General features: G+C 50.7%; 1 protein-coding gene across 11 annotated transcripts in view; it reads left to right on the top strand.

Moving 5' to 3' along the window:
- Positions 1 to 23,042, top strand: part of DNMT3A (DNA methyltransferase 3 alpha) — a 136,738-nt gene that overhangs the window by 79,185 nt on the left and 34,511 nt on the right. For all 11 annotated transcript variants that reach the window (XM_066378714.1, XM_066378724.1, XM_066378718.1 and 8 more), the window contains 3 exons: positions 5,212 to 5,482; positions 11,333 to 11,376; positions 11,828 to 11,974. In XM_066378714.1, coding sequence (XP_066234811.1) covers positions 5,212 to 5,482; positions 11,333 to 11,376; positions 11,828 to 11,974 — 462 coding nt within the window. The remainder of the gene's footprint in view (positions 1 to 5,211; positions 5,483 to 11,332; positions 11,377 to 11,827; positions 11,975 to 23,042) is intronic.

Raw genomic sequence — 23,042 nt, forward strand, 5'->3', positions numbered from 1 at the left:
GCTTCTCCCAATGGGACAAATGAGTGTCTCAGGGTATGCTCTGTCTCCTTTCAAGGCAACCATAAAAATAAAAGCAAAAAAAAAAAACACCCCAAAAACCCAGAATTTTTTTATGTCTGACATGCACCAAAGTTGAAAAGGTGTGAGCAGGACCTAGTCTTTAGCAGTCAGGAAGAAATTAGGAATACTGAGCACCTGCTAGGTGCCCTAGTCCATGCTGAGGCCAATCAGATCAAGTTCTCTTCTCCAAGAGGCACAAACTGATGGTGACGGGAGGGGGGGGGGGAGAGAAGAGCAGAGGAGGGGGCTGAGAGGAGGTGGAGGTGGAGGTGGAGGGTGTGGGCTTGGCTGAGATAGCCTCTCCCCGTGGCTTCCATGGATTATGCTTTTCTTTTCACTTGAGATGTCCCTTTTATTTATTGATTTTTACAGAGAGAGGAAGGGGGAGAGAGAGAGGAACATCATTCTGTTCCTGTATGTGCCCTGACCAGGGATTGAACCAGCAACCTCTGCGATTCAGGATGATGTTCTAACCAACCAAAGTATCTAGCCAGGGCACGAAATGCCCCTTTTAGAGAGCACTCAGCTTGTCCCCAAAGATTTGAAGTGTTGCTTTGGCCCATTTGCCTGTTGACCTTCTTCCTCCCTCTCGGTGGCCTGCCCAGTTACACTGGGCCCCAAAAAGAGGGCCAGTGAGAGGCTCAGAGTGGGTTCTTGATGGCTAAGGTGGGTCAAGGGATCCGCGACAGGAATCGTAACCCACCCCAATCCCAGAGCGTTGCTGATGCAGGCTAATCCAGGACCTTTCTCACACATATGAGAAAGCCTTCAGGCTGAGAGCATTTATACCAGGGAGAGGCCTTCTAGGCCAGGAGCAGGAAAGTGGGAAAGACCATCTGAGTCCTGGACAGAATGTGTGGGTCCGGACATGTGGGGGTGACAGCTGAGGAGAGAGAGGCAGGGCCTCTTGCATTCCTGTGTTTGACCTCAGGCTCTGCTGGCTTGGGCCCTCAGTGCCCAAGGCTAGTTGAGGAATTCTGGCTTCCGCTTCCGCAGGAGGCCTTCCCTGCCTCTTGCTGCAGCCTCCCCTGCTGCCCACTGCTGAGGACTGCACACAGATGCAGCTTTCCTATGGAGGTTCTCTCTTGGAAGCAGGCCTGCCGGGCTGCCCCACACGGCCAGAACAGCTTGGCCAGGGTCCTGGAGTTCCCTCTGCTCGCTCATGCTGCTCCATGTGCCTGCAGCCTCGTCCAAGGAGGACTCTGGTTTTGTTCAAGGTTTTATTTTTATTTTCTTTCCCCAAGGTCTTTGTCTATATCTACCACCTCTGGGAATCTGTCACTAGACAGGGAAGGAGGATCAGAGTTGAGGTCTTAGGCCCTTAGAGGAGAAGCCACCTGGGAGATTGCTGGGCTGTGCAGGGCAGGTCTAGGGGAGCAGGGCTCTCCTAGGCTTTCAGGCGCATGTGAGCAGTACAGCTCCTTGGAGAGAAGTAGCCATTTCTATTCACGCTTAGATGGGTAGGTAGGTCCTCGACCCCAGCCAGTCCACTTCTGGGACTCTGGCCTACAAAGTCCACAGGTGTGCAGAGCTCTATGTGCAAGGGTTCAGTGCAGCAAAAAGCAATCAGCCCAAAGGCCCACAATTAGGGAACTGTGTGAGTAATTCGTGGGGCATCCACTCAAGAGGGTGTGTTGAGCAACTGTGATGTAGAATGAGACAGATCCATGTGCAAAGGGATGGAGAGATGGGAGAGGTGCTCACTCTGGTAAATGAAGACGCAAGCTGCAGAACGGTAGGAGTGTATGATATCCTTTTAGGAAAAAGATTTCTGGAGCAGTGTGTGAATACATATGTGTACCCATGCAACTTACATGTGATGCTCAGTGAATAGGAAAAAAAGTCTGTGAAAGATACTTGCCAAACTGTTATTAATGGTTTACCTATAGGGAATGATTCTGAAGGACTGGAAATAGGAGTTTTAACCTCTTAACACTACTCATTTTTGTGTGGTTTGAATTTTTGTAATATATGTGTCTGATTTTTATAAATAGAAAAAAGAAAGACTTATGCCTGACCAGGCAGTGGCGCAGTGGATAGAGCATTGTACTGGGATGTGGAGGACCCAGGTTTGAGACCCCGAGGTCACCAGCTTGAGCGCGGGCTCATCTGGTTTGAGCAAATCTCACCAACTTGGACCGAAGGTCGCTCGCTCGAGCAAGGGGTTACTTGGTCTGCTGAAGGCCCGCGGTCAAGGCACATATGAGAAAGCAATCAATGAACAACTAAGGTGTCGCAATGAAAAACTGATGATTGATGCTTCTCATCTCTCCATTCCTGTCTGTCCCTGTCTATCCCTCTCGCTGACTCCCTCTCTGTCTCTAAAAAAATTATTAAATATTTTTTAAAAATTTAAAAAAAGCCCTGGCCGGTTGGCTCAGTGGTAAAGCGTCGGCCTGGCATGCAGGAGTCCCGGGTTCGATTCTCGGCCAGGGCACACAGGAGAAGCGCCCATCTGCTTCTCCACCCCTCCTCCTCTCCTTCCTCTCTGTCTCTCTCTTCCCCTCCCGCAGCCAAGGTTCCATTGGAGCAGAGTTTGCCCGGGCGCTGAGGATGGCTGTGTGGCCTCTGCCTCAGGCGCTAGAATGGCTCTGATTGCGGCAGAGCAACGCCCCAAGATGGGCAGACCATCGCCCCCTGGTGGGCGTGCCGGGTGGATCCTGGTCGGGCGCATGCAGGAGTCTGTCTGACTGCCTCCCCGTTTCCAACTTCAGAAAAATAAAAAAATTAAAAAAAAAATTTTTTTAAATAAAGACTTAAAAAGGAAGGAAAACACCTCCACTGGTCTAGCCCCGCGATTTTTAACCTTTTTAATCACATGGCACACATAAACTATATAATTACTAAAATTCTGCAGCACGCCCGAAAATCTGTTTATTGCCGATCTGACAAAAAAAAATAGGTATAATTTTGATCCATTCACACCAGACAGCTATTATTGTGTTGGTTGTCATTTTTTTTTATTGATTGATTTTAAAAGGTGAAAAAGTTATGTGATCTGAAAAGAAACCAGAGTATATATTGATTGATTTTAGAGAGACAGAAAGAGGAAGGGAGAAAGAGAGAAGCATTCATTTGTTGTTCCACTTAGTTGTACATTCATTGGTTGCTTCCCGTATGTGCCCTGACCAAAGATGGAACCTTGGTGTTTCTGGGTGATGCTCTAATTGACTGAGCTAACCAGCCAGGGCCTGTTGTCAGTTTTTAACTTGACAATCTAATGGAAAAAAGGTCAGCGCGCCTAAGGCACACGAGTTGAAAATTGCTGATCTAGCCTAGTCTTCGTGTAATACAGGTGGAGAAACTGAGGTACCCTCTTAAGCAGCATCTTACCTGAGGTCGCAGGCCAACAGCGTGTTTACTGAGCTTATACCTCCTGGCCCTCTTGGGGTAGGCACTCTACAGATGAAGCCGGCGGATGGGGTTGCAGAGGCCGGCCAGGTGCCTATGGGCATGACAAGTACTGAGCACAGGGGACACTTGCCTCTTCGGCACCAAGAAGATACCTCCATTTCTTCTGAGATATCCCGGCCCGCTTGCCCCCAGATGGCCAAGGACAGAGTGCTCTCCAGAGTTCGCTCTGTCCTCACACCTGTGCTCACCCTGTCCTCACAAAGTGTGTGATTTCGAGCAAATCACCAAATTCTCTGAGAGCCTCCCAGGGAAACTGAGCAGCTCTGAAGGGGTTAGGGGTCAGGAACTTTGCTCACCATGCAGTGACACTTAAGGACAGTTATGATTACTCTTAATGTGATTCTTGATATATATATATATATATATATATATATATATATATATATATATATTTTTTTTTTTTTTTTTTTTTTTTTTTTTACAGAAACAGAGAGTCAGAGAGAGGGATAGACAGGGACAGACAGACAGGAACGGAGAGAGATGAGAAGCATCAATCATTAGTTTTTCGTTGTGCATCGCAACACTTTAATTGTTCATTGATTGCTTTCTCATACCTTGACCGTAGGCCTTCAGCAGACCGAGTAACCCCTTGCTGGAGCCAGCGACCTTGGGCTCAAGCTGGTGAGCTTTTGCTCAAACCAGATGAGCCCTCACTCAAGCTGGCGACCTCGGGGTCTTGAACCCGGGTCTTCTGCATCCCAGTCCGATGCTCTATCCACTGCGCCACCGTCCGGTCAGGCAGAAATTCAATTTTTAAACTCTTGGGGACAGAGTAATGTATTTCCTTTTGGAAGGGGAACCTGGGACCATGTGCTAGGGAGGGTGTGCTGTACAGACTGCAAATTCTTGCTGGGGCCTTGGCTCTCCTGGGGTCTGAGCACCTGGGAAAACTGGTGAGGGCCAAAGCTGAGGGAAAGAAGGAATGGTGCTGCGTTTGGGGGCCCAGAGGAATGCTTCTTTGGGGGCCCCGGAATCTTCTGAGGCAGGGTCCTGATTAGAAGTAGGGATGTCTTAGGCATTTTTTTTTTTTTTTTTTTGCACTCACACATAGAGAAACAGAGACAGAGACAGACAGACAGGAAGGGAGAGAAATGAAAAGCATCAACTCATAATTGCAGCACTTTAGTTGTTCATTGATTGCTTTCTCATATGTAATTTGACGGGGTTGGGGGGGGGGGCTCCAGCCGAGCCAGTGACCCCTTGCTCAAGCCAGCAACCTTTGGGCTCAAGCTGGCGACCCTGTGCTCTGGCTGGTGAGCCTGCCCTCAAGCTGGATGAGCCTACGCTAAAGCCAGAGATCTCAGGGTTTTGAACCTGGGACCTTAACATCCCAGGTCAGTGTTCTATCCACTGCACCACCACCAGTCAGGCAAGAGGTATTTGTTTTTAATAGGGGCTGCAGAAGGCTAGGGAGCTCTTTGTCACCTCCATGAGTGTGTGTGTCAGGGGTGCAGCTTGGGCCATGGAACCAGGCTGGCAGACCTGACTGGATTCTTCTATTTCTTCAGCTGGAGTCCATAGACCCCTTGACTTCAGGGGGTCAGACCCGTGAACCCCTGGAAACTGAGAACAAAATTGTGAATATGTGAATGTTATGCAAAATTGCATGAACATTTATGTGAACAAAATTGTCTGGACAGAGAGTTTGTAACTTCCATCAGAATTTCAGAGGCATCAGTGACTCCACAGAGTCTAAGTGCACTGCTCTAACCCTCTCCCATGTCTTCATCCTTCCAGGTAGAGAGCAGTGACATGCCGAAGGACCCTGCGGTGACCTCCAAGTCCCCATCCGTGGCCCAGGACTCAGGCTCCTCAGAGCTGCTACCCAATGGGGACTTGGAGAAGCGAAGTGAGCCCCAGCCAGAGGAGGGGAGCCCTGCTGGGGGACAGAAGGGCGGGGCCCCAGCAGAGGGAGAGGGCGCAGCCCAGACCTTGCCCGAAGCTTCCAGAGCCGTGGAAAATGGCTGCTGCACCCCCAAGGATGGCCGAGGAGGCCCCGCAGAAGAGGGTGAGTCCCAGGCTGAAGGGGCAGCCTCTTTTGGACCTGCCTGAGGGCTGGAGACTTGCGGGTAGCAGGTCTGTGGAGGCGTGGGCAGGGCATGGCAGCTGAAGGTCTCCCTGTCCAGGTTGTGCCTTGGCAGCTCCTGGCTGGATGCCGCCTGCACATAGGTTTTATTTGGCCCACATAGTATTTTAAACATTTTTAAAAATTAGTTGCCAATGTTTAAAAATCAAGACATTTCACATAAAAAGCTGGAGTTTTGGCTTCTCTTGGGGAAAAAAACACAACAACTAGATCTGGCAACAGCAGGTTTGCAGAATGCCAGTGTTTGCTGAACTGGGGTGATGGCTGTAACCATGTCCCCCTAGGCCCACCCCCACCCATCAAACTGGCTGTTCACCTTGGTTTCCCTTGGCCCACTCTCTCATTAGGCCTGCATCTCTTAAGGACCGCTGGGTTTGCAGCCCAGGTGCTCTGGGCAGCAGATGCCCTGGTGGCCATTAGAAGCTCAGTGAGCCTTGCCCAGACAGATACCCTGAGCCCACCACAATTTACATGGCGGGACCAAACTCTGGTTGTGACAGAGCTGGGCGGGGGAGGGGCAAGTGGCCAGTGCACTGCCCAGCCCAGGACATCCCCAAGGGAAGAAGGGCCCTGGAGTCCTGGAAACTTGCCCACTTTTCTCTTTCAGGTTAAGCCAGCGATTTCGGGGCCAACTGAACTGTAAACATGTTAGTAATGAGCACAACTAGCATTTGTACAGGGCTTCACAGTTTACGAGGCGCTTCCTCATACATTATCACATTTGATCCTCCCAGGGCCCTGCCAGGTTGTTTTGCATATGTGCATTTTAATTTCAAAAAGTCTTCCTTCCAAGTGTGTATGATGGAATGAGTAAATTGATTAATTGGCATAGCTTATTGTACATGGATCCAAACCTAATATTCATGCAGAAGAGAAAACATCTCCAGAAAAGAGATTTCCAAATTTATTTTAAAATATTTCTCATGCATTTATTATTCAGCTGATATTTATGATGGTCCTACTATGTGCAAAGCATTTTTTGAGGTACTCTGTGTTCATTGTTTTTTTTACTCCTCCAAACAATCTTCTTCAAGAGGAAATATTATCCTCATTTCAAGGTGGAAAAAAATTGAGGCTTAGCAAAATGAAGTGACTTGCTCAGGGATCCCAAACCTGTAAGTGGCAGACTCAGGATTTAGTCTGTCCTCGTCTGGCTTCGGAGTTGGTGTGCCCATCCACTGTCCCTTTATTCCGCAGTGGGCTTGAGAGGGCCAGCCCTGACCTGTCCAGGGCTCCTAGCCTCACCTAAGCACCTCCTGGGATGTGTCCTGACACTTGGTGGGCGTGTTCAAGGTGCCTGAGTGGGGTAAAGCAGAGGCAGTAGCTACCACCCTCCTGTTTAAAAGGCCAGGTTTGCGAGAGCAGAACCTGTCCGCCTTTCCCAGCAAATGTGCTGGGCTCCAGGGGCAGAGCTTGGCTGACTCCCAGGTCCCTGGGACCCCGCTACCTCGCACCCAGCTGCTGCCCAGGGCCCAGGCTGGTGGGATGGAACCATAGCTCCAAGGCTGCTTCTCACCCTGGGGGTTTGCTTTCGGTTTGGGATTTCCCTGTCCCCATTTCGGTGTGTTCTCAGGAGCTCCTTCTTCAGTAGATCAACAAGTATTTATTAAACACCCCTTTGGTCTCTGCCAGGATCTGGGGAAACCTTCATGAACAAAAACCTGGTTCTTGCCTGCAAGGACCTTACAGTCCGCTGGAGAGACATACATTAATGAGAAATCCACACTGAAAAGGGGGTGACTGGACACAGAGATGAGTTCTCTAAGAGAAAAGAAACAGGGTTCTGTGAGGAACTATAACAGGAACTCTGCTGGCCTGGGTGGTTACACCTAAGCTGAAAGATGAGCTAGGGTTTACCATGTGAGGGGTGGTGCAGGGAAGGGGTGAGAACAGGTAGATGGGATCCCAGGTGGGAGGGAGCCGGACACCCACCAGGCTGGAGTGAGAGCACAGGGGAGGAGGTGTGAGATGGGAGTCTGAGCACACAAGGCCAGGGCAGCCTCCGAGGCCACCCTCCCAGGGGGAAACCATGTGCTTTCCATTTTGGAAAGATCAGTTGCCATCTGGATCCTGCAATGGAATGAACAGAGGGGCCAGGAGGCAGGATGAGTGTCTTAGGAGCTGCTGCAGGCACAGAGGGGAGGAGGCTGGCTCTGACGAGCGAGATGGCAGCAGAGATGGACAGAGGTGGACAAGTACAGGGACATGAGGGGAGAGGGAGGAATGATGGTTCACGGGTGACTTCTGCTTTGGGTGGATCTTCCTCAGAATCTTAGTGTTGGGCATGGTGGGCAAAGATGCTCCAAGTTTCCTTGATCTCCACAAGTTGGCCTCAGAGCACTCCTGAGGGGCTGCAGCGACCAGACAGTGGAGATGATGGCGGGACCCCTGAGGGCCACTGAACTGCCCGGTGCCGAGACTGGGGAGGGGTTACCGAGAGGGGTGGGCAGTGGCCCACTGGAGGCGTGACCACCATTCCAGTGTCAGCCACACAGAACACAGACCCAGCTGCTTGTTTCTGGGGAAGGAGATGAAGCCCCCACGGAGGAAGAGACAGGGCTGTGGTCTCCTTTCAGTTCCCCTCCTAGGTTTCTTTTCAGGGCACTCCATCTGTCCCTCCTGGAACCCCTCTCACTGGGTCCTCCACAGGAAAAATGGAGGGCTTGGAGGCAGAGTTCCTGTGGCCCGGGCACCCTCCCGTGTGCACCGTAGGAGCCCCAGATCCTGAGAGAACAGCCAGCAGAAAGGAGGAGGACCGGGGGCGATGATGAGTAATCAGGACAAGAGCCACCTGGACGGGCAGGTGGTGGCCTTAAGGAGGCTCCTGTGGTCCCAGCACTACTGCCATCATGATGCTGGCAGTAACGGTGGTCGAGTGGCTTTCCTTTACGGAATGTCTTGAGTGCTCTATATCTTCGCTGTCCGGGTGGTCCACCATCTCCTGGCACCGCCTGGGAAGTTAGGAATTCAGACTCGCAGGCTCCACCCTTGAATGCTGAACCAGAGCCTCCAGGTTAAAGAGATCCTCATGATTTCAATGCCTAGCAGAGTCTGAGAAGCCTGCTCCGTATGTATTCTTTAACCTTTGTACTCACAGAAAAAGACTTTTACCCCATTTTTCAGATGAGGAGGTTGAGGTTTCAGAGAGTTCAGTTACCCACCCAGCATGATACAACTAGTGAAGGACCCCCTGAGGGGCAGCCAGAGCTCCTCTCCCCTCAGACTGAGTGCTCGGTGTTGGACTAGCGACTGCCCTCTGGGGCTAGCCTGGCCCCAGCTCTGTCACTGAGATGCAGGGGTTCAGGTTCATTTTAAGGGGTCTTTAGGGTGGCCCCCGCTGAGTCTAGTCCCAGACCAAGAGGTAAGTGTTAGAAACACCCTAGCCTCTGCCACCTCTAGGACGGGAGATGCCCCTAGGGTCACCCTGGAAGGCACACAGCCACCTGGCCGGCCCGTGACCCTGGGTCTGGGCCAGGAGCAGATGGACTGCGGAGGGAGTGTTGAGAGAGCAGCTGACCCTCCTTGATCCAGACAAGTGCGGCATTCTCAGGCGGCGCAGTCTGTTGTTTTGCTTGCTCAAGTGCGGTGTACGAGATCACTCAACTGGGCATGCGCAGAGTCCGTCTGGGAGAAAATTCCAGAAAGAAGGCCGTTAGAAACTACATAAGGAAAAGTAATTCAGTTTGGGGGAGCGTGAGGCCGGGGATTATGTAAGGGGGAATATCAAAGTGTCGCAGTATAAAGTGAGCAGTTCTTCTCAGCTCTGGCAGAAAGTCACGCCACTCCCCGGACCTCAGTTTCCCCATCGGCAGATATCTAGGGGCTAGAGGAGTCCTCCATCATCCTGACCATTCCTTTCTTTCAGTGGCTGCTTTCCTTTAGTTAGAATGAATAAATGATTTCCCATGAATGAAATGTCATGGAGGGTTCTGGATAGGAAACGTTTGAGGCCCTAAGGCTGAAGTCCAACCCCAGGCAGGCGCCTCCTCCCTGAGCGCGGAGGCGCTGGGGCAGAGGAGGGGTCCCTGGCAGCAAGACGGGGAGCCCCGCTCTCTGGGGGGCAGGAAGCGTTGGGGAGGGGGCAATGGTGAGACAAGGGGGCCTAAAGGAAACATATTGGAGTGAGAGGAACCTTAAAAGGCCTGCTGGGTATAAAGCGTCAGCGAGGACATGCGCGCTCCCCTGCGTGCCCGCGACACTCGAGCCTCCTCCCTCGGACCCTCTGCAGACAGCTCAGCTCTGCGGCGGGAGGGCCGGCCACGCCCCACGCGTAGTCCCGGGGTCCAGCAGGCGGGCCCTGCACCCCCTCCCCCAAGACTCTGGGTCGCTGTAACCCAGAATTGCCCTGGCCCCTGCCTGGGGCAGATGCAGACAAATATCTCCTGCTTTCTCCGGTGAGAGAGAGGGAGAGAAACATCCTCTCGGGTGCTGAGGATTCCGAGGCCTTCGGTGCTGTGGCTGGTTTCCGCTTCTAAGCCAGGAGATGAAGTAGGGGCTGTTTTTTCCGTTTTTGGCTCTTTGTGTCCCCCTCCGCCTCTGCCCTCCTCCCTCCCCGCCCCCAGCTACCATGAACCAGCCTTAGTGACCTTCCTGCTTTTGTGCCCACACTCAATGCTCTTGGCTTCAGAGAAGGGAGTTCTGGGGCCCAGGTAAGAGGAGGGCTCACTCCCCCGACCTCTTGTAGGAAGCTCAGGAAGGCATAATGAACTCAACCCCACAGCCAGGGCCCCACCACTGCTGGTTTCCCTGGGCCTGGGACCCGGCCTCCGGGAGGTGTGGACCCTGAGATGACCAGGGCGGAGGGCTGGGATACTCCGATGGAATGTGGCTGCCCTCTGGCGTGGGGCCAGGAGCAGGACAGGAGAGGATAGGCTCTCCTAAAGACAGCCCTCTGGGGCCTCTGTCCCTGGGGAGCCTTCCCCTCTAGGAACTGGAGTCAGGGCCCAGTTGAGGAAATTGAAGAGGAGCAGGGAACTAACGACTGCCTTAGGGAAGGGGACACAAAACTTTTATCAAGCACCTAGTATATGCCAAGCCGTTCTAGGCATTTAATATCCCCAATAACCTAAAGATTTTAGGATTACCTACATTAATTCAGTGAGGAAATAGGCTAGGAGAAGTTACAGAGATCTTATCGAGACAGTCGGAATTTGAGTCTTCTAGAATTAAGGCCGAGCTCAGGAACCTGAGAATGGGGTGTGGGGAATGGGTTCCAGAGGCAGATATTAATAACGGACCATAATATTGAGAACTGCAGGGGGACCTTAGAAATGATCTCCAGCAGTTTTATTTTCCACATGAGGAAACGGAGTCTCATAGAAATGAAGTTGCTTCACCAGAGTCTTGCTCCAGTGGTCCTGTACCCCACTGCTCCCCCCTAGGTCTCTACACATAGAAGCACATGTTCCACTCCAGGAGGCTATGCAGTCTGGCCCCTTCTCTGTTGACTGGGAGGGACTGAGAGGAGCTGATCTAGATGACCTCTCCTGTGTGCCTAGGACAGGGATACTGAGCCAGGAACCACAGCCCTGGCTTTCGTTGTCTGGATTTGGGCCTCCAGCCCTGTGCCATCGCCTTCTCCGTTCTGGCAGTGCTTTGAGTCCTTGGGGCCAGCATGGTGCCTGGCACACGGTGGGTCGTCAGGTTTGACACATAAACAGCTAATGGGTGGAGGACCTCTGTCCCCATGGCAGGCACCCCAGGCACCAGGTGGGGCTTCTGAGCCACCCCTGTAACTCTGCCGACAGCCCCTTTGTTCTTCCCTCTCCACAGGCAAAGAGCAGAAGGAGACCAACATCGAATCCATGAAAATGGAGGCAAGTGTTTTCCTCAACCCCCAGGGGCTCTGTGGGTCCTGATTCTAGGAAACGAAGGCCACTGCTCTGACCAGCTGTGGTGTGTGTGTGTGAGGGGAGCCTTATGTGCCTCTGTCCCCTTCTTTACACATCCCTCTGTGAGGAGGAGAGGAAGTGGGTGTGGAGCTTACAAGTCCCTCAAGGCAGCCATCTAGTCCCCCCCTGAGACCAAGCACCTCTCCTCCTGCTTTACGTCCATGTGTCCCCCACCCCGATCCCTCACTTCTCCAGCCCAGACAGGGGCGTGCCCAGTACTTGTATGCTTGACATCTCTGGCCAGGAGTCAGAGCTCCTGTGTCCTGTTCGAAGTGAGTGCCTCCTCAGTTTCCCCTCCATGAGGAACGGACCGGTAGTGGGGCTGTCAGTGCCCATCTTAATGTGAGTCTGTCTCTCTGTTGTTTCTCTGTCCTAGGGCTCCCGGGGCCGGCTTCGGGGTGGCTTAGGCTGGGAGTCCAGCCTCCGCCAGCGGCCCATGCCGCGGCTCACCTTCCAGGCGGGGGACCCCTACTACATCAGCAAGCGCAAGCGGGACGAGTGGCTGGCACGCTGGAAGAGGGAGGTGAGGTGCCTTTTGGCCTGGGCCCCAGCCGGTCCCACGGTATTGGAAAACCAGATGTTAGCTTCAGCCTCCTGCAAAGGCTACTGTCAGGCCCTGGCTGAGCCTCAGTTTCCCCCTCAGGTTAACCTCTCATACTTTCAGGGAACTGCTTAATCCCTAGGCAGTGACTGGTTCCTTTGTTCTTTCAACAAATGTTTATTGAACACGTACTGTGTATCAGGCAGCGTACTAGGTAGGCTCTGTGTGTGTATAATCTCTGCCTTCATGGAGTTGACATTCTGTGGGGGAGACAGACAGAAATCAAGTAAGTGGGCTGAATCAGAGGATTACAGAGGCCTGCCTGCTCTGGCTGGGTGGTAGCTGGGGCTTCTTGGAGGAAGTGACATTTAAGTTGAGACCTAAAGGAATGGAAGTGTGAGGAATGAAGTGAGAGAGAATGTTCTAGGTAGAGGAAATAGCAAGGCCTTGACCTGTTTGGCTGAATGAAAGACCAGGATGTCCAGAGTGAAATGAGCGAGGAAGAAAGGCTGGGAGATAGCAGGGGTCCAATCATACAGGGCCTTGCAGGTGTCTGCCAGAAGCTGGTTTAATTCTGAGTACACTGGGATGCCCTTGAAGGTTCCTATGCAGAGAAGTGATTTGAAGTGGATTAAAGGGGCAGCAGTGGAGACAGAGGACAGATCCAGGATGGATGTTGGAGATCAACTCGGTAGGGTGATGATTCTAGCTGATGGATGGCAGGGGTGCAGGGAAAGGAACAGAAGGACTCAAGGTCAACCCCAGGGGTCTGGCCTGAATGCTGGTGATGGTTGGGTCCTGTCCTTGGATGGGGAAGGTTTTGGAATCAAGAGTTCCAGTTGAGATGCTGAGGTGTCTGGAGCCTGGGTGGAGGGAGGCCCTGGCCGCAGACACAAAGGTGGGAAGGGAGTCAAGAGCAGAACCTGATGTTTAAGTCTGTGAAAACTGATGAGCTCCCCGGGGGCTTGTGTGTGCGTGCGCAGAAACCAAGTTCCAGGATTGCAGCCACAGAAACTCCTCCATTTATGGCCTCATAGAGAGGAGGAGTAGCTGGTCATGGGGACTGAGCAGGGGCCTGGGAGGAAGTCAAGGGAAGAGAGGGTCTCAAGAAGGTTTTCCAGGGAGAGCACCCACCCAGCCCGGTGGAATTTGTTGAAATATGCCCATTGCACCTGCAAACCGTTGGTAGCTGGTGACTTTTCTCAGAGAAGCTCCGGTGGGGGGTCATGAGTGGGTGGGGTTTCCGCAGCTAGAAGAGGGGAGGCAGTGGAGAAGGGAAGACCATGGGAAGACCAGTCCACCCAGCACAGTGGCGGGCTGCTCTCTGGTGTGTTTGATTAGCAGAGAGAAGGCCTGTTGACTCAGACAGCAGGAAGAGGGAAGTGAACTGCCACAGCCTGGGGCATTTCACCTCACTCTCACCTGCTCTCCCTAGGCTTCAAAGGAAGGCGGCATCGTCAGGACATTGTTGGAGGGTGTGCTAGAGAAAGTTCAAAACATGGTGGGACTGGGCGATTTGATTGTTTCCAGGTCTCCTGCCTAGAAAGGGCAGCCAGTCTAGGTCTAGGAGAATAGAGGGACTTGACCTTAGCATTAAGTGTGATCTTTGGGATGGAAGTTGGAAACTAGGGCTGTTCTCCCTTTCTGGTCAGTTGCTCTCCTCCAGGCTCCCTGGAACCATGGGAGGGGCTTTGCTTTTCAATTCCTTATGATGCACGGTGCTGTTTCTGCCCACCCTTAGCCTTGGGGCCAGAAGCTTAGACAAGAATGACTTTTAGACCTTCAAAAGCTTCTAAAAATTCTGTAATCCTCAAACTGTGCTCCCTTGAAGCAGGATGAAGGCTTGCCCTCAGTTGCAATAAAGAAGGGGAACCTTGGCCTGACCTGTGGCGGTGCAGTGGATAAAGCCTCGGCCTGGAACACTGAGCTCGCCAGTTCAAAACCCTGGGCTTGCCCTGTCAAGGCACATAAGGGATTTGATGCTTCCTGCTCCTCCCCCCTTCTCTTTCTCTCTCTAAAAATTAATAAATAAAATCTGGGGTAAAAAAGGGGGAGGATCTTTCCTCAACTTGCTGGAAAAATTAGATAATACATTTTCTCAATTTTAAGTTTTGTACTAAAATTTTAAAAGGCGGGTTGATCATGAACCTTTTCTAACTCCCATGGAGGTAGAGAGAGCAGTATAATGAGCCCCCATGAGCCTATCACCCAGCTTCAACAATCATCAAAAGCTTTTCTAGAAAACCTGAAACTTTTGGCATGTGCTTCCCCACCCCCAACCAATATAGGTAACCAATGCGTATTAACAGAAAATCTTTAGGAGTTGATTTAATTTAAAGTATTTTAGATATGTGCGACATGAGATGTAGAGATCTAGAAACAAAACATAACTCTGCTAGTAAAATTGTTCCTATCCACATGATGTAACTGAAGATGTCTGTAAACATTCATGACTTAACAGTACAAACATTAGAACTGATGACCCCCTCGTTTTTAGGCCAGGGGTCCAGGGTGCAGCATGCTGTCCACAAGCTCACGCAGCACACAGGGAACAGGCTGGAATGGGATTTGAATTCAGGATTCCCAGTGCCTCGTGGGGCCTGATCTGGAAGACCACACTTACTCCTATGGAGCGCTGCCAGGGGTCTAGGGGCAGGCTAGCTGCAAGAATGTTAAGGAAACGCAGGCAGCTCTCAAGATTTCCAAGCATCCCTCAAACTAAAGCGTAGGAACTGTTGCCACGAGGCCTGTTCTCTGGGTGGCTTACCACAGGTAAAGAAATCCTTCCCAGTTGCCAGTGGTTCTCTGGCATTTGGCCTTTTCTTCTGAAATTGCCTCGAGGCCTTCCTGTCCCTGTACCTGCGAGTCTTTCCCATTTCCCCACTGCACCTCCCCCGCATCCTCCTTTGTTCCTCAGCTGTGGCGTCCCCAGATCTCTGCCCCCAACCTCTGCCTGCCTTCAGCCACTGACCACTTCTCTGCTCTCAGAAATCCTATTTGCCCGCCTCCCCCCCAGAATATGTTCCCTCCAGCTGTTTTTCAGGCAGTGTCACTTGAAGGTCCATTCAGCATTTCCCAAGGTCACAATGAGACACCTGCTCTTTAAAAGTTCCTGCAGGCACTGTTACAGAGCCCTCCAGATCTGAGTGCCGCCCAAGATACTGGGACGACCAGAGGGGACTCTCAGTCGGCACATGATAGGATGAGGGTTCCGGGCACCTTGGGAAGAGCATCGCCCCGAGGGACTTAGACTTCTTTTGCCAGGGGACATCAGTACATCAGTAGGAGGTGGCTTTTGGCTCTTAAGGGATGAACTGGAATTTAGGGAAGGAGGGGAAGGGCATTGCAGGAAAAGGTGCAGAGCATGTGCGAAGGTTTTGAGAGACAGGACAGCGTGGCCTCTTCAGGAATGGAAGTTTGTGGTGGTGGGACGCAGGGAATAGGGGCCAAGGGCAGCAGGAAGGTGGCTGGGGACAAGGTGGGTGGGGCTGCAGCCAGACTCGAGTCTATACCTGCCCCTTCCCGGTAGGGCCTTCTCCTGAAACATCCTCCTCTGATTAATTTTCCTTCCCAATGACCACCCTTGTCAGTAAGGCCACAGTTATTAAGTGAGGGCTAGTCTTTATTTTTTGTCCATCCAAGATTACCTGCCTCCCAGGCTGCCTTTCCCCTCCTCCCCCCGCCACACACACATACACACAGAAAGTTTAAGAAAACACAGAATATGACAAAATGAATGAAATTTAAAATAAGTGGATGAAGAAAATGGGGCATTTCTTCCTTCCCTGAGGCTGAAGTGGGAATTCTTGCTGAGGCTGGGAAGCTGGTGTCTTTTGTCTGTCCTAGCTCCTATTTTCTGCACCCCCTTACTAAGCTTTTTAAGGATTAAACTGCTTAAATCATGAGCAGGCCCTGCTGTAGAAAGTACAGTGGCTCCCTGTTTTCTCCTTTATCTTGTCAGAAACCCTCTGGCTGCTTTCCTGGCTTCAGCCCTCACTGTCATCTCCACAGTTGCCCCACCCTCTTCACTACCATTCTCTGATATGAGGGACCTGGCTCCCCTTTATGCTCATCATGCTCCTTCCATCATCCTTGCCTTTCTTCGTGCTGTGCTTTTCCCTATCCATTCTTCAGGGTTGAGTCCAAGAGCTGCTGCTTCCTCCAGGATGCCCTCCAGATTTCCTAGTCTACTCTGACCTCTTCCCTTGTCTGCACCCCTGTAGTCCTTACTGATAATACTGTTGAGTTTATCACTCAGTTTCACAGAGTATTTTTTCTCTATTTTTTATGTGTTCATCATGTCTTCTCCCGTTGTACCCAACCTGGTTTGGGGCAGGGAGAATAGGTTCAATGAATACCTGTTGGTTGCTAAGTAGTTGAGAATGTGGGACCCTTTCTCAGGGAGCTCGGCCCTTGGATTTCTACCTGAGGGCCCAAGCCCTTGGTTTCCAGGGGTGCTGGCAGGTGTACCGGGAGAACAGCATGGGGCCGGGGAGCTGTGTGGGCCGGCTCCCACAGAACTCTTCTCAGCCCCCGGCTGCTGCTCTTTGCACTGGGCCTGTGCTGTGCTGGAGCGGAGAGCCTTCCCTGACCTGGGAGAACCAGCGGGCGTGGGGAGGGCAGCGGGGAAGCAGTTCCTCCTTGCTAAGGAAGGCAAATCCTGGGATCCTCTCTACTAATTATCAGAACAAAAGGACCCAGGGAGTGCTTTGGTTTAGGAAGGGCTTCTCACTTGCATTGCTTCACTGGTCTCAGTGCTGCCAGGCAGAGCCATGTGGAGGCCTAGCCAAGCAGCTGGAACAGCCATCCAGCCAGAGGGAGGGGCTGTGGACTCCTTTTGTCTACTTACCGTTTTAGGGCTCAGCCATAGCCCAGTAATGCTATGGCTCTCTCAGTGGCCCCTTCATTCAACCCTGTTACTTCAAGGCAGGGATACCATGTCCTGCTGATCTGGGCTCTGGTCCCTTTCCTGGCTCCCAACCTGAACGGAGGAACTCATGCAGCCTTACGCTTAATAGATGCTTAATACATGTTTAGTGACGATAACAGATAATCTGTGGTCCAAAAATCAGTCGTTCCCCCACCCCACCCCGCCGCCCCTGCCCCCAGCGCTCAGACCTAACTTTCCCTTCCCTCCCTGCAGGCTGCCCAGCAGGTAGTAATACTTCACATTCCTGAAGGGAAGGGTGCCTTTGGAGGTGAGTTCCTGAGCTGACTCATCTCTTTTCAGCTGTGAGACCTTAGGCGTCACTTCACCTTGCCTCACTTCACCTTGCCGAACTGAGGTCCTCCCACTATGGCTACAATTGACTGTATTCTGCTATCCCAGGCGTGTCCTACCTCCATGAGAGCAGCACTCACGAGTTTGCTTTCCACCCCTAGCCTCGCAGAGCAGCAGCTTGTTTTGTGCGGGCTTTCTGAACCCCTCTGGCCCAAGGGCTGGCCTTCAGAGGGACTAGGAAAAGATCTGCTGAATGAATAATCTCAGGGTTGTGTGGGTTAGTAAGGCAATGCATAACATTTAAAGCTCCTAGCACAGGACTAGCATATAAGAGCAGCTCTATCACCCCCACCCATCATTTTTTAAAACAATGTATGTAAGTTTTACAGAGATACATTCTTATTATAAAAACCCCTCCTCCCCCATTTTAATTCTTCCATCAGAGGTACCTGATGCTCTCAGTTTGGTGTCTGTATGACCTGATTTTTTTCTAACAATCTATATTTATGTGTAAATATATAATTTTGCTTCATAGTCGTTTTTTGTTTTCCCTTTTTATATAAGTGGAACCACACCATAGTTTCGTCTTACAGCTCGGTTTTTCACTGACAATAAGTCTGAGCAACCTAGCCACGTAATTACTGTTCTGTTCCACCATATGGATTACCATGCTTTTATTTAGCCATTCTCTTCTTGGGCATGGGTGTTGTTTACAGTGTTTTACTGCATAAGCATTGCAACAGTAAACATCCTTGGTCATGCCTCTTTGTGCATCTGTGTTTCTCTGGAGGGAAATGCTGGGTCGAGGGAATGTGTATTTTGCATTTTATAAAATCTGCCAAATTGCCCTCCAAAAAGGGCAGCACCAGTTTGGGCTCCTATAAACAGGGTATGAGAAGACTCCCACCTTTGCCAACATCAATATTTTGCTAATCCAAGGGGTGGGAAAATGGTATCTGTTATGATTTTAATTGGCATTTCCCAAATAATAAGTGAGGTTGGCCATTTGCACTGCTGCTGCTGCTTCTGTGAGCTGAGCAAATGTTGCTTCCTCTTGCTTTTTAACTCCACAGCCTCAAACAGACTGTGCTTCCTGTCTGCCCTGGGAGGAACAGCCTGTGAGTGTCCAGGGGGTCACCTCCTGCTGCGCTGTAATCCACTTAATAAGCCGTCACTACACACCTACTAAGTAGGGGGCATTGTGCTGGGGGCTTTGGGATAGATGAGTTAAGTGTGATCTCCTGGGCTGCAGTATAGGAGACCTGAGCCATGGCAACACAAAGTAGACCATTAAGGACTAAAACCAAAGTATCAGCAAAATGTGTAAAGTAGCAGCTTCAGGGCGTTCTGACCAGCACACTCCTCACTTCTTTCCCATATCTACACGAATGAAAACCTGAACGTTTGCAGCATGGCCTCAAAAATAATACCAGCCTTCTAAGAGGTGCTACCATTTGGAACAGGCATGACTATATACTTTGCCAAAAGGCCAAACACTTTTTTTTTAAGGCCAAACATGTTGTAAAGGTACTCTTGTGACAGCCTGTGATCAGCAGTGACTTCTACGGCTGCCGGTCTTTGGGATAGGCTGTGAAATTGACATCAGGGAGGTGCCTCATTGTCTCTTAAGTGGATGGGCTGTTTGCACACTGGAGTGATCACTTCATCTAAGAGAGAGAAGCTCTTAGAACAATCCCCATTTTTTTTTTATTCATTTTGAGAGGAGAGAGAGAAAGAGAGAGAGAGAGGGAGAGGGAGAGGGAGAGAGAGAAGGGGAAGGAGCAGGAAGCTTCAACTCCCATATGTGCCTTAGACCACGCAAGTGCAGGGTATTGAACCGGTGACCTCAGCATTCCAGGCCGACGCTCTATCCACTGCGCCACCACAGGTCAGGCCCAATCCCCATTTTTTGGTGGTGAGAAAGCACGTGGTAGAGAGGGTGGTAGTAACTCACCCAGGATCCGGCAGCTGGCCACAGCAAAGCCTGAACTAGGCCAAAGGGGAAGGACTTGACTGAGCACCAACTGCATACCAGGCATTGTGCCAAGAGTACTACTTTTACCCTAATCCTAAACTATAAAATGTTAATTCATATTTCGGGAGCCATGAAATGGAGGCCACCCCAATGGCCTGGCCCATGTCACAAAGCTAAAACCAAGTCAGCCTGCACTTATGGGAAACATCTGTCAAAGAAACCTAACATACACCAATCAGAGTCCTCCAGCTCAGCCTTAGCCAGCTTACCTTACTCGGGAAAATAAGACCTTCTGGCTTTACAAGGAAATCCCCAACTTCCTAGCTGATCCTGCCCTATTTCCGCATTGCCTTTTCTAACACTCTGTGAATTCACTCTTGCCCAGAATCCCTTGGGAAGAATGTTCCTCTGCTGGTGAGGCACTGTACTCCCCTAATCCATGGATTGTTCTCCCTTGAATAAAGGTCATCAAACACATTATTAAATTGTATAGTTCTTGTCTGACCTGTGGTGGTGCAGTGGATAAAGCGTTGACCCGAATGCTGAAGGTCGCCGGTACGAAACCCCAGGCTTGTCCAGTCAAGGCGCCTATAGGAGTTGATGTTTCCTGCTCCTCCCCTCTTCTTTTTCTTTCTCTTTTTCTCTCCTCACTAAAATAAATAAATAAAAATTTTTAAAAATTAAATTAAAAAACTGTATAGTTCTTGTCATTTGACAAATATATGATTCGGAATTACTATAGGAACAATCTTTATTTTTATTTTAGTATTAGAAAACTAAGGTTCCCCTAGGTAGAAGGTAAGAGCCACATGGTTATTTTTGTGGAGAAGTCAGTGGGCAGAACTGGACGCCACATCTCCTGCTACTTCTGTTTTGCACCCACATGACTCAACTAGAACTGAGTCTCCCGTTCTCAGTCTTGGCTTCTCCAGAAACTGAAACGTGCGTTGGAAGAGTGGCTGGAGCAGCCCAGCCCTCCTGCCGGGCCCTCCACTCCCCACCTCCGCCTCCTTGGCCCACAGGTGTTTAGGCTGCTCCATCTGTGCCAGGTTTAGGTCCTTAAAAACTCTGGATGATCTCCCTGTTCCATTTATTTGGTCCCGAGCTCTTGCTCTTGAATTGCTGTTTTCTCATGATTATATGTCTGATGTTGTGAGATTGGATTAAAAGTGTTGGAGTGAGATTCAGGAGGCCTGGGTTCTGGTCTCAGCTTCTGTCACTGATCTATTCAAGGAAAGCATTCTCCTCTCTGGACTTTAGTTTCTCATTAGTAATGTGACAGAAATAGATTAGAAGACCCCAGGGATTCTAAAATTTCATAATTTGGGGTAAGGAGGACTGGAATAATGATCTTTAGCTCCCTTTATCTCTTTTAATGCCTTGTCTATAGATTCTGAATTAAATATTTGCATGTATTCTCAGACCTCACATAAATGCCTCTTCTAGAGGCACATACCTAAAGCATCCTTCGAAGGATTCTTCTAAAAAAAACTTTTATAAAATTCGCATGTTTGGTGCTGGAGTCTAGCATTTGTTTCTTTTTTGCTCCTGTCCCTGTTTCCTCCTCTGTTGTTTTTTGCTTAGATCAGTGTCTTTAGCCACTAGGTCTAGGCATGAGGGAGAGCCTTGAATTCATCACTAAGAATGTGACACTGCAGAGTGCTCCCACCCTCTGCTATGAACAGCTTCCTGCGCATCTCCTTAGCTCGCGACTTCACAGCCCTTGCTTCTGGCCTGGGTCACCAAGGATCTGCCTATATCTGCTCTTTACTGCTAGTTTTCATTAATTACATAGTCATTTGTTCATTATTTCAAAGAGCTCTTTTTTGTTTTTAAAGATTTTATTTTATTGATTTTAGAGAGAGGAAAAGGAGAGAGAGAAGGGGCGGGGGAGCAGGAAGCCTTCCGTAAGGGCCTTGACTGGACAAGCCCGGGGTTTGAACCGGCGACCTCAGCGTTCCACGTCAACCCTTTATTCACTGTGCCACCACAGGTCAGGCTCAAAGAATTCTGAACCCTAACTGAGCAAGTACTGTGTGCTCAGACTTGAAGATAACACCAGAAGTGTCTGGGTATTTACTGTGTTCTAACATTTTCTAGACACTAAGGAAACAAATATAAAGGGAAGTGGGAATCCCACGCTGGGGTGCTACCCTCCCCTGGGAGAGGTAGGCTTGCTGTGAATAAATTATGCTGCTGAGGCCCTGGCCAGTTGGCTCAGCGGTAGAGCGTCGGCCTGGCGTGCGGGGGACCCGGGTTCGATTCCCGGCCAGGGCACATAGGAGAAGCACCCATTTGCTTCTCCACCCCTCCCCCTCCTTCCTCTGTCTCTCTCTTCCCCTCCCGCAGCCAAGGCTCCATTGGAGCAAGGATGGCCTGGGCACTGGGGATGGCTCCTTGGAGTCTGCCCCAGGCGCTAGAGTGGCTCTGGTCGCGGCAGAGCATCGCTCCCTGGTGGGCAGAGCGTCGCCCCCTGGTGGGCGTGCCGGGTGGATCCCGGTCGGGCGCATGCGGGAGTCTGTCTGACTCTCTCCCCCCATTTCCAGCTTCAGGAAAAAAAAAAAAATGCTGCTGAAACCTGCTATGGGCTATTATAGAAATATGAGGAATGGGGCCATTGGAGCAACTGACTAACCCTGCCCAGGACACTAGGAAGTTTGCTGATAAAGGGGCAGCATGCAGGCCCTCCACCGAAACAGGAGTTTGTCTGACCGGTACCATGGGGAAGGGCATTGAAGGGAGCCCTAAGGTAGGCTATCCAAGAAATCCTCTAGGAGTTTGGAGTCTGGAGCGCCTCAGGATTTCTTGCATATTTAGTTCATCTTTTAGAAGCATTCTCATAGCACTGTCTAGAAGGTAGACAATGGCAATGATATAATGGTGATATTTTCTCTGCTTTGCTTTAAAAACCAGACCATTTGTCAAGTAGGCCTCTGGGATATTCAAACGTTGGGTGGTAGGCTGGACTCTGTGACTATAGAGAAGCCAATATACTAGATGAAGGGGTGAACAGACTTAACTTCAGTACTTACTAAATACACACGGCACTGGGCTGGTGTGGGAGGAGACAGCCGGACACTGTCCTAGAGGCTCATATTGCCAAGTGGGGGAGGGGCAGAATGTTCACTGTGAGCCCCACTGTCAGGTGGAGCATGGGGCTCATTCTGTGCTTCTGACACCGAGTCTGGTAAGCCCAAAGGAGGGCCAGAGAACTTCTGGGGAACTCCCAGAGAGCTTCCTGGAGGAGGTATCCTTTGAGAGTTCCAATACTTATAAATAAGGATGACATTTCAGGGAAAGGAACCACTGAGGACAAAGAGAAGGAAGCATAAAGCTTCTGGGTTGTTTAACAGCAAGAGATCTGGTAACTAGACTGTGGGAATTGGAGAGGAAGTATTAAAAAGAGATAAAACTACAAAGGAAGATGGTTAGATTGTTAAAGGCCTTCTTGTTAGAAATTCAGGCTTCAGCATACAGCAGAGAGCTGGACTGTGAGAGCATAGGTGTGCATGTTAGGAAGACAACTGGCAGCATGGTGAGGCCAAGAGAAGGGAAGTTTAGAATCAGGACCAGTTGGCAGGGCGTTACATTTGGTTCTAAGGGTCCAGGTGATGGGAGTCAGGCTTGACAGAATTGATAGAACTGTCTCTGGTTAGAGGGCAGGAGAGACCTGCCTGGTACTTAGGGAGTGGAGGGGGGGGGTATCATTACCTGAACTAGGTTAGGGAGGGACAGAGACTTGGGGAGTCTAGGAGCAGCTGGCAAATAGGATGGACTCCAAAGGAGTTCTGGAACCAATTAGAGGTCACTAAAGCCCCCCCTTTCTCTGGTTACGTTTTCATGTGTTTGTGGAG

The sequence above is a fragment of the Saccopteryx leptura genome, chromosome 3 (genome assembly GCF_036850995.1).
Source record: "Saccopteryx leptura isolate mSacLep1 chromosome 3, mSacLep1_pri_phased_curated, whole genome shotgun sequence".
NCBI lineage: Eukaryota > Metazoa > Chordata > Mammalia > Chiroptera > Emballonuridae > Saccopteryx > Saccopteryx leptura.